We start from the raw sequence: 11857 nt of genomic DNA on the forward strand, positions 1-11857 counted from the left end.
AATCTTGGAGAATATCACGGTTTGTATCTTAAAACTGATGAATTATTGTTGACTCATGTGTTTGAGACTTTTAGAACAGTCTGTCATAATAAAAATTCTTCTGGATTGGACCCCGCTCACTATTACATGGCCCCGGGTTTGGCTTCGAGTGCCATGTTGAAAATGACAAAACAGGATTTGGAATTAATCAGTGATATAGATTTGCTTTTAATGAGAGAGAAGGCTAAAAGAGGAGGAATATCTCAAGTATGTTCCAAGAGATATACTTTAGCAAATAACAAATATCTTCCTGATTATCTATCTATAATTCCAGCAATGTGTGTGTGTGTGTGTGTGTGTGTGTGTGTGTGTGTGTGTGTGTGTGTGTGTGTGTGTGTGTGTGTGTGTGTGTGTGTGTGTGTGTGTGTGTGTGTGTGTGTGTGTCTGTGACCGCTGTTTCTCGACAACCACTGGTCCAATCTAATTGAAACTTGCCAGATATATTGCTGGCGACCTGAGGATGTGCCTTTTCAAGGTTTGATATTAATCGGACAAGTGATTCCCAAGTTATGGCCATTTATTTACCAACCAATGACAAGACACGTTGCTGCGTGGCGGATGGAAAGAAGGGAACCTCAGCCGCGTTCCCCATTCCGGGTTACAACGTACGGACTTCCGGAGAGTGATGACTTCGTGTATTCTAATAATTTCTCGATTTCTTATGCGCATTTATAGATAAACACAATGCCTCAAGTTCTGATCGTTTTCATATTAGACGGTGCATAAATTTTGGTAACATCAGAGTGAGCTGGTACGCTCCGAACCAGGAAGTAAAATTTTAATTTTTTTTTGCACGAATGTTTTTTTTTTTTCCTCTCTCTCTCTCTCTCTCTCTCTCTCTCTCTCTCTCTCTCTCTCTCTCTCTCTCTCTCTCTCTCTCTCTCTCTCTCTCTCTCTCTCTCTCTCTCTCTCTCTCTCTCTCTCTCTCTCTCTCTCTCTCTCTCTCTCTCTCTCTCTCTCCTCTTTGTGTTTTTCCTTGCAATGACATTGCGAAAAGGCAAAATATGTTGGCGCTAATTGAATAATTGGCCATTAAAACTAAATTGCGAATAATCGTAACTGCAATATGCGACCTTCCAGGCCACGCACGTACGGGCACGCGAGAGCGAAGAAATGGCCTGTGTGGTTGTTGTTTCTGGCTCGCGGTTTGAAAGTTTTATTTTTGTTTTATTTTTATTTTGTACGGGCACCCAGAAATCTCTGTGTGTCTGCGACCGCTGTTTCTCGACAACCACTGGTCCGATCTCATTGAAACTTGCCAGGCATATTGCTGGGTACCTGTGGATGTGCCTTTTCAAGGTTTGATATTAATCGGACAAGCGGTTCCCAAGTTACGGCCATTTATTTGCCAACCAATGACAGGACACGGTGCTATGGCGTCACGATTGAGGTCACAATTCTTCTTCTTCTTTTTTGCACGATTGACGTCACAACTCTTCTTCTTCTTCGTTTGATATGACATCACAATTACGTACGGCCACGCACCTACGGGCACGCACTAGTTATAAGAATGAGGACAACTCTTACCTGATGTATTATGATGCTAACAATTTGTATGGGTGGGCTATGTCTCAATCTTTACCTTATGGGAAACTTCAATGGGTTAAAGAAAAACATTCTGAAAAAGTTTTACAACACATTGTTATCTCCTCTCAAAATGAATTGGATGAAGCTGAAGTTGGATATTATTTTGAAGTTGATTTAAAATATCCAAAAGAACTTCATAACAAACATCAAGACCTTCCCTCTGCCCCTGATAAGAAAGTCCAAGAAAAGAATGGTTTTGTGATGTCATTTAATATAAAATTTAATACTTATGTATATAAATTTAATATAAAATATAAATTTATATAATTTAATCATTTAATATAAAAGGTAAATCTTCACAAAAAATACTTATGACATTAAATGACAAAGAAAGTTATGTTTTGCATCAAAGGAGCTTGCGGCAATATTTATCTGCTGGGTTGAGAGTTCGGAAAATTCATAGGGTTTTGAAATTTTAACAAAGTTATTGGTTAAAGAAGTATATTGATTTTAATACAAAAAGGAGAACAGAAGCAAAAACAGATTTTGAGAAGGACTTTTATTGGGTGGTCGCGAGACCACCGTTATTCTCAGGTTTTCCGTCTGTCTGTATGTATGTAATGGACAGCTCTGGAGGCCAGAGGAGTCAACCGATTTTGATGAAACTTGACAGGTCGGTTCATACCAGTATCTAGTTCTATGCTTTAGAGCAACGTTGCTATGGATGCCACAGTTGCCTAGCAACAGGACTTTGAAATTTTTGAAAAAATCGGAAAAAGATTTTTTTTTTCCGAAAATCAAAAATCGGCTTCCGCGCTTTTATGCGCACTATGATCAACCTCTTTGTCAAAAATTTTCAGCCCGATCCGTCAAAAACTGTATGACTAGTATGCAATTATATAGCGACCACCCATGTCGCCTTCCGGCTTGTAAATTAATGAATAACTAGCCGAAACCCCGTCACAGACGGATTCCGTTCCATGAGCCCAATATGACAACCAGTGGCGGCTCTCGTAAGAGCTGGATCCCAGTCGATGTACTCCATGGCCTTACCTAATGAGGCCTACAAAACGTCCTTGTACACGACATTTTTGGTGTACACTACTCCTTGTGAAGAAGTCCCCTGATTTGTACACGTGTCTACTTTGACGTACACGTGTCAAAACCTCTCAGGTCACAGTACCGAGAAAAACGTGACGCGATCGCTCGGAGGAGCACAAAATTGGTCCTTCAGTATTAATATATAGATGCTTCAGATTTGAAAGTTGACTATTGCCACTATGTGCGATGCACTCTTACAGGTACGAAGTTTCTTTCAGTCCAGGTCACAGTACCGAGAAAAACGTGACGCGACCGCTAGGAGGAGCACAAAATTGGTCCTTCAGTATTAATATCTAGACGCTGTATTTGGAAAGACGATGGAAAATGTTAGGAATAGGCAAAACATAAGACTTGCTACATCTTGGAAACAGGCTTCAAAATTAATTAATAGTACAAGTTTTAAGCGAGCGGAGGTGTTTTCAAAAAACTTTTGTGCTATTCATTTGAAAAAAGAGAGTATTGAAATGGACAAACTAATTTATGTAGGAACATCAATTATTGACTTGTCAAAGTCGTTAATGTATGACTATTGCTCTACTAATTTAAAACCAAAGTATAAGGATAATGTATCATTGTTATATATGGATACAGATCGTTTTATATTAGAAATTAAAACAAGTGATGTATATGAGGATATGATTGAAAATATTGATATATATGATACAAGTAATTATAAGTCAGGTGATGTGTTGTTTTCATCAAAAAATAAAAAGGTTATTGGAAAGTTTAAAGATGAATTGGGTGGGAAGGTAATGAGTGAATTTATAGGATTGAGATCAAAGACTTATGCTTTAAGTATATTGATAATAATAATATTGAAGGGTGTGATAAGCTCAAGGGAATAAAGAAAAATATTGTTGCGGTTCTCGGAACCGCATGCACACAACAGCTAGGTGTCCCAAGACAGTTATTCCATTATTATACGTGTAGATAGTCCCTTTCCTTTTGTTTAGCGGGACAACAAGGGAGTGCGTTGCGATGATCTAATAGCCGGGGTTGCTAAAATCATTTTCTCCTGCATTTCGTCCCTACTCTTCTTTTCGTCTGATTTTTCCTGCGGTAAATCAGCCGCGTGCGCCTTCGCTGTAAGGTGGGGCCTCATGGCGGCGCCGCTGTGATGGAACTGCTGCAAAGAGATCCTCGTTTCCGGGCGAGCCCGAAACCAAACGTGTGCAGCGAGTCATGTGGTGCACTTGGCGGTGCGGGATTATCGACTCGAGCTTCCGATGATCTGGGGAAGATTGCCGGTTGCACGAAACGCGTACGGAGGCCGATAAAGGCGACTCCACGCCAAGTTAGGCGGGATGCGGGTGTGCGAGGTCGAAGCGGCTTGTTCCTTTTCGACCTCAATATCCGACATATTGGTGTTCGCCCCGCGCACACGCCAGCAGAGTCGTGCGGGTGCGAGCGCTGGCCAAGTGCGTAATGGCCGAACCGCGCGCACTGTATGGAATGTGCTCGAAAGCAGACACGTACGCCGCTCGCGAAACGTGCATGGATTTATCCATAATGATGTACGTTCTGCCCTCACTGGCAGCAGTGTATTCTCCACGGATAGAGAACTTCTTCTCGTCTTTACGGCCAGCAGGGCTGCGATCGGCGCTGGGCGGGCGCCCGGGTGGGCATGCGGGACCCTCGGCCGGTTGCCAGGGCACGGCCCGGGGGGGGGAGGGGTTTGCAGGATGATTCGCGTGCCAATTTCGGTGTGGGCGATTCATGTCATCTCGTGGGGTCGGAGCGGAATATTCCAGCTGTCTGGGATGGCCTTGCCGGAAACGAAGTGAGGCGGTTTCCGGCCAAAGTTGGCGGGCCATGTGAGGGGTCGGGGCCAATCGGAGCGTCCAATTCAGGTGATGACGTTTCGATTCGGGGTGGCCCCTCCCCCCGAGCTGCAAGTCCTGTAAAGGTCGGAGCAGTTCCTCCGCCTTTCTCTTTCTCCGCCTCCTCATCTCCGCCCACACGACGTCAACCCCACCCGCCTACCTGGTCCCGCCTGCCACTCCATCCTCGCACTCTGGACTCCGCCCCTTCTCCACTCAAGCTCCTCCTTCGCGAACATGGTCTCCACACGTGCGGCTGAAGCCAGAGACGACGGGCCCATTGTCAGGTACCGCACTACGGAGCATCCCCCCTAAAACGTATTGGTGGCGTGTCGTGCTATCAAGCACAAAGGTACAGAGAACGTAGCCTCAACTCCCATCCCTTCCTGGTTCAAAACTTCCTCTTCATCGGGTTTTCTGTGTCTGTGTGCGTGTGTGTGTGTGTGTCCTGGCACCTGTCTGCTTAAGTAAGACTGCAGAAGATCGTTATCATTATTATTGTTATTAATTTCGCGTTAAGTCTGCTCTGTATCCCCTTTTGTAAGTTGCCTGTTTATTTGCTGCACCACACCTCTCTCCCCCATCTCTGCACAACACACCCCAATAAATCTTTATCGTACCACATACCTTTCCTCACCCACTGTTAATAAATTATCATTAGGAATGTTCCCAGCTCGTCTTTGTGGTTTCTGTCATTGATCCAGCATGGTCCGAATCTGAGTTTAGTCGGGACTTTATTCCCAACGATCCGTTTTCTTTTAGCTGGGACGTCCTTGGCAGTGTCGCTCGGCTGCATCCAATCCGGTAAAGTGATCTGGTCCGGCAGAGTGATCCGGTTCGGACAAGGCGTACCAAGGGCGTGTTCCCCGGGAATTAAACCACGTGATTAATTAGGTAACCTGATTAACCCTAAGACGGGGGGACCCAAGATCAGGCGGTTGAGTTATTGACATCCACGGTCGGTTAAGAGACCCGCCGCGTCACGGAATTATCCATCTGTGACGACCTAAAATTCTGAGGTGTCCTGGTGGGAACCGAGATAGCTTCCCCCACCTAGTGGTCTTCTCACCCGACTCGACTCCCCGGCCCACAACAATATAATCAAGCAAACAATAAACTTTAAACATTATTACAACTGTTTAACCTTAAAGAAGGAAGAGTATCGAAAAATGAATACAATAAGAAGTTATGAACATCAATTATATACAGAAGAGGTAAATAAGAAAGCATTAGAAGCTTTTGATGATAAAATATATATTTTAGAGAATGGAATCAATCGTCTCCCTCATGGTTATAAGTATGAGTGTTAAGATATTTAAGTGTTAAGATATTGGGTTGGGTATTTTAACGGGTTTCCGCCGTCTTTTTTACTGATTTATAAATGATAGAACCAAGCAGTAACCAAACCAAAGAGTGGAGACACAATCAGCCTTGGCATTTAAATGGGAAACAAAATGAACGTGAGAAATATCAAATAAGTCTTATTGAAGAAATAACCGGGCAAAAAGTAGATAAAACAAATAAGTGGATAAATTTAATTACAAATAAGTTGGAGGATGTAAAGGAAAAAAAAAATATCGTTGAATGGACTGAAAACTTTGATGCTTATCAATTGAACAATGGAAAAACTATTTACTGCAATCTCAAAATGATATGTGGCTCAGAAGTGGGTCAGACAAGAACATTGAGAAAAAGTTTATCATTTCATCTTTGCTCAACAAAGATACTTAAACCAAGAACCAAGTTCCAAGTTATTCTTTGTGAATAAACTCGATGGAAATGAATGTTATAAGAAAATTAAGTTATTCCCCAAAGTAGAACATGGGTAAATATTCGTTGGTTCACTCTTTTAGTATAATGAAAATATGAAAGGACTGTGATTATGTTGGGGGGAAAAAAGTGCTTTAATCAGTAAGTCTCAATTTTTCATTTGCTCAAATGGGAGGGAGGGGGATAGGTGGGGAGGAAGTGAGTCTCCCATTTTGAGCTTTTGGGGCTTGGGTCAGAAAGTTTTCCCCTTTCACCCAATTCATTTGAATGGTTGTCCCAGAAGCAACAATTATCATCCACTTCTGGATCTTAGATTTTGTAATTCGGCTTCGTTTGAAATTTTCGAGGTGATGACCTGGCGGAAATGAAATAAAGCCACGAACACTGGTGTCTCCGGGCGTTTAGAAGCATTGCAATGTACCCAGCGATTCGTAGCGATGATGATCAGGCATTCGATAATATGAGCAAGGAAATTGAAATTTCTTTTGTTGTGGTTTAGAAATCGTCGTGGCCTGTTCGAAGTCAAGGGATGGTTCAGCAGCCAAAAAAAAATGGTGAATTAAGACCCTGTTTTTTTCTGGTCTTTTGTTTCCTCTGGTTCTTTTTTTTGTATTTTAAAATGTTTTTTTCTGGTTTCTTACTGGGTTTTTTTTATGGGGTTTTCTTCTGTATTTTCTCTGGGTTCTTTTTCTGTTTTGTTTCTTCTTCTGGTTTTTTTGGTCAAAGATCAGAAAAAGTCAAGTTTGCATAAAATTGACAATTTTCATTCAGTGGACCTGAAATTTTGTTCAGGGGAAGGGAAGGAGTTTCTCTCCCAACGGCTTGCCTTCGGGCGGTGTTTGTCTCCAAACGTGCCCAGGCGGTGTTTGTCTCTGAACGTGTCGGGCAGTGTTTATGTCTGGACGGGAGTTTATCTCCAGACGCATCGGAGCGGTGTTTATCTCCGGATGTGTCGGGTTGGTGTTTGTCAGAGCGATGTTTGTTTCTGGGGAGTGTTTGTCTCTGGAAGCGTTTGTCTCCACACAGATTGGCTCCAGGCGTGTTCAGGCAGTGTTTGTCTCCGGACGGGAGTTCGTCTCCGGACATGTCTGACTCTGGACAGCTTGGCTCCAGACGCGTCTGGGTGGTGTTTGTGTCCAAACGTGTGTGGGCAGTGTTTGTCTCTGGGCGGGATTTATAGTATGACTGGTAGAAAATGGATTTCAGACATTATTTTGTTTCCATCTTCACTGTTATTCCATGCAGAAGTATTTTGATGAGAGGTGAATCGTAATTAATGCTCCACTGTACGTCTGCTTTCACTTCCTCTCACCTTCCACTGCCTTCCCTTCCCCCTCACCCCAACCCCTTCACTTTCTCTCCCTCCCTCCTCGCTCCCCACCCTTCCTCGCTCCCCCTCCCTGCTCTCTCTTTCCATCCGTCCATCACCCCTCTTTTTTCCACCCCTCTCAGTAATCCCGTCAGTTAAGCGACGAGTGGTATTTGAATGTTGTTAAATGAATTGAACTGGTCTCGGGGTTGGATTGTGCTCCTGGTGATCATATTTGGTGATTTTGGTGTCATTGGATGAGCTGGCTCATTCCAGCTCAGAGCGCTCGCGATTGCTCGGCCAGATAAGGAAGATTGCGAGCACCTATCGGCACATCACTCAGTTAAACACACGGTCCCAACAAGTATTGTGACGTCACAAACAGGTCAGGGAACTTGCTTGTGGCTGTGGAACTCGAACCGGGCTCCCGTGCCGGTCCCAAGGCTGTTACAATATAATATTGGATTTTTATTCCTCTTACTCTCAGAAATCGTCTTGATAAGACTTCGAAGCTTCTTTATAATAGTTTTTATCCCGGTAGGATTCTCACGTCTCTCACGAGTAAAGTGTTCTGTCCAGTCAGACAGAGATCCCTCCTTTTACCATCGACATTAATGCATTGTTCTGACACCGACTGGTGGAACTTCGATTCCACTAGTTCGTGCTCGGGTTTGAGATTTCCACACTTCGTGACAGAGCAATTACCTGTATTGGGTTGGTTGCTTGGTCCAGAAATAGAAAGATACCCACCAATGGAACACAGGTTGGTACAGAGAAACCACTTCAAACTTGGACTACTCGTGGTTCCATGCAAGAATCATTTATCAATCACAAGAATCATCGATAAATTGAAAAACAGTTTAATAAACAAAACAAGGATGAATGAAAACAAAATAAACTTGTTTTACATCACAACATGAATCTGGAACATGTGTCGAGTCCGGGTGTTCCATTTCTCTACCTATGGGATGATCTTTACACAATTCTGGGTTTCATATGTGAGATTTCGATCATTGAACATCATATCGTCATAATTTCGGCCAAAGTCACTGGCACTCACAACTCCTTCAGGAATGTTGTCCTTTTCAATAATTTGTACACGAGTTCCATGTCTGCTTGCAGTGCCTCGTTTCACCCAGATCACTTGTACGGTTTATCTTTCATCTGGATTCTTTGATGTTTCTATAAACTTGAGAACTGAGTAAAAGCCTCACTGCACGTCGAGCACTTTCAGGACTTCACACCTGAATGTATTTTTTGATGTTTGTTTAAACTTGATGAATGAGTAAAGGCCTTCACACACACAGAACACTTGTAGGACTTCACACCTGGATGTGTTTTTTGATGTTTGTTGATACTAGATGATTGAGGGAAGGCCTTCACACCTGTATGTGTTTTATGATGTTTGTTTAAACTTGATGAATGAGTCAAGGCCTTCACACACACAGAACACTTGTAGGGTTTCACACCTGAATGTATTTTCTGATGTCGATATAAACTTGATGAATGAGTCAAGGCCTTACTGCACGATGAACACTTGTAGGGTTTCACACGTGAATGTATTTTTGATGTTTGTTTAAACTAGATGATTGAGTAAAGGCCTTCACACACACAGAACACTTGTAGGGTTTCACACCTGAATGTATTTTTTGATGTTTGTTTAAACTAGATGATTGAGTAAAGGCCTTCACACACACAGAACACTTGTAGGGTTTCACACCTGTATGTATTTTTTGATGTTTGTTTAAACTAGATGAATGAGTAAAGGCCTTCACACACACAGAACACTTGTTGGGTTTCACACCTGTATGTATTTTTTGATGTTTGTTTAAACTAGATGAATGAGTAAAGGCCTTCAAACACACAGAACACTTGCAGGGTTTCACACCTGTATGTATTTTTTGATGTTTGTTTACACTAGATGATTGAGTAAAGGCCTTCGGACACACAGAACACTTGTAGGGTTTCACACCTGTATGTATTTTTTGATGTTTGTTTACACTAGATGATTGAGTAAAGGCCTTCGGACACACAGAACACTTGTAGGGTTTCACACCTGAATGTATTTTTTGATGTTTGTTTAAACTACATGAATAAGTAAAGGCCTTCAAACACACAGAACACTTGCAGGGTTTCACACCTGAATGTATTTTTTGATGTTTGTTTACACTAGATGATTGAGTAAAGGCCTTCACACACACAGAACACTTGTAGGGTTTCACACCTGTATGTATTTTTTGATGTTTGTTTAAACTTGATGAATGAGTAAAGGCCTTCACACACACAGAACACTTGTAGGACTTCACACCTGGATGTGTTTTTTGATGTTTGTTGATACTAGATGATTGAGGGAAGGCCTTCACACCTGTATGTGTTTTTTGATGTTTGTTTAAACTTGATGATTGAGGGAAGGCCTTCACACACAGAACACTTGTGGGGTTTCACACCTGAATGGATTTTCTGATGTCGATATAAACTTGATGAATGAGTCAAGGCCTTACTGCACGATGAACACTTGTAGGGTTTCACACCTGAATGTATTTTTTGATGTTTGTTTAAACTAGATGAATGAGTAAAGGCCTTCACACACACAGAACACTTGTAGGACTTCACACGTGAATGTATTTTTGATGTTTGTTTAAACTAGATGAATGAGTAAAGGCCTTCACACACACAGAACACTTGTAGGACTTCACACGTGAATGTATTTTTGATGTTTGTTTGAACTTGATGAATGAGTAAAGACCTTCACACACACAGAACACTTGTGGGGTTTCACACCTGAATGGATTTTTTGATGTTTGTTTAAACTAGATGAATGAGTAAAGGCCTTCAAACACACAGAACACTTGCAGGGTTTCACACCTGTATGTATTTTTTGATGTTTGTTTACACTAGATGATTGAGTAAAGGCCTTCGGACACACAGAACACTTGTAGGGTTTCACACCTGTATGTATTTTTTGATGTTTGTTTAAACTAGATGAATGAGTAAAGGCCTTCAAACACACAGAACACTTGCAGTGTTTCACACCTGTATGTATTTTTTGATGTTTGTTTAAACTACATGAATGAGTAAAGGCCTTCGCACACACAGAACACTTGTAGGGTTTCACACCTGTATGTATTTTTTGATGTTTGTTTACACTAGATGATTGAGTAAAGGCCTTCGCACACACAGAACACTTGTAGGGTTTCACACCTGAATGTATTTTTTGATGTTTGTTTACACTAGATGATTGAGTAAAGGCCTTCACACACACAGAACACTTGTAGGGTTTCACACCTGAATGTATTTTTTGATGTTTGTTTACACTAGATGATTGAGTAAAGGCCTTCACACACACAGAACACTTGTAGGGTTTCACACCTGTATGTATTTTTTGATGTTTGTTTAAACTAGATGATTGAGTAAAGGCCTTCGCACACACAGAACACTTGTAGGGTTTCACACCTGTATGTATTTTTTGATGTTTGTTTAAACTAGATGAATGAGTAAAGGCCTTCACACACACAGAACACTTGTAGGGTTTCACACCTGTATGTATTTTTTGATGTTTGTTTAAACTAGATGAATGAGTAAAGGCCTTCGCACACACAGAACACTTGTAGGGTTTCACACCTGAATGTATTTTTTGATGTTTGTTTAAACTAGATGAATGAGTAAAGGCCTTCACACACACAGAACACTTGTAGGGTTTCACACCTGAATGTATTTTTTTATGTTTGTTTAAACTTGATGAATGAGTAAAGGCCTTCACACACACAGAACACTTGTGGGGTTTCACACGTGAATGTATTTTTTTATGTTTGTTTAAACTTGATGAATGAGTAAAGGCCTTCACACACACAGAACACTTGTGGGGTTTCACACCTGTATGTATTTTTTGATGTTTGTTTACACTAGATGATTGAGTAAAGGCCTTCACACACACAGAACACTTGTAGGGTTTCACACCTGAATGTATTTTTTGATGTTTGTTTAAACTAGATGAATGAGTAAAGGCCTTCACACACACAGAACACTTGTGGGGTTTCACACGTGAATGTATTTTTTTATGTTTGTTTAAACTTGATGAATGAGTAAAGGCCTTCACACACACAGAACACTTGTAGGGTTTCACACCTGTATGTGTTTTTTGATGTTTGTTTAAACTAGATGAATGAGTCAAGGCCTTACTGCACGATGAACACTTGTAGGGTTTCACACGTGAATGTATTTTTTGATGTTTGTTTAAACTAGATGAATGAGTAAAGGCCTTCACACACACAGAACACTTGTAGGGTTTCAC

At 41.6% G+C, this 11857-nt stretch overlaps 2 protein-coding genes across 2 annotated transcripts; both read right to left on the reverse strand.

Annotated features, from left to right (window-relative positions):
• Positions 1 to 9024: 9024 nt before the first annotated feature.
• Positions 9025 to 11794, reverse strand: LOC147006767 (uncharacterized; the record flags this gene model as incomplete). Its single annotated transcript, XM_085867882.1, has 2 exons — positions 9025 to 9931; positions 11692 to 11794. Coding segments are annotated over 2 exons (921 nt in total), but the record flags the coding sequence as incomplete, so codon positions are not given.
• LOC147006768 (uncharacterized) lies at positions 10056 to 11686 on the reverse strand (the record flags this gene model as incomplete). Its single annotated transcript, XM_085867927.1, has 2 exons — positions 10056 to 10066; positions 10420 to 11686. Coding segments are annotated over 2 exons (1278 nt in total), but the record flags the coding sequence as incomplete, so codon positions are not given.
• Positions 11795 to 11857: the final 63 nt, after the last annotated feature.

The sequence above is a fragment of the Eptatretus burgeri genome, unplaced genomic scaffold (genome assembly GCF_056783735.1).
Source record: "Eptatretus burgeri isolate ZD-2024b unplaced genomic scaffold, Ebu_testis_v1 Ebu_testis_scaffold_3154, whole genome shotgun sequence".
Lineage (NCBI taxonomy): Eukaryota > Metazoa > Chordata > Myxini > Myxiniformes > Myxinidae > Eptatretus > Eptatretus burgeri.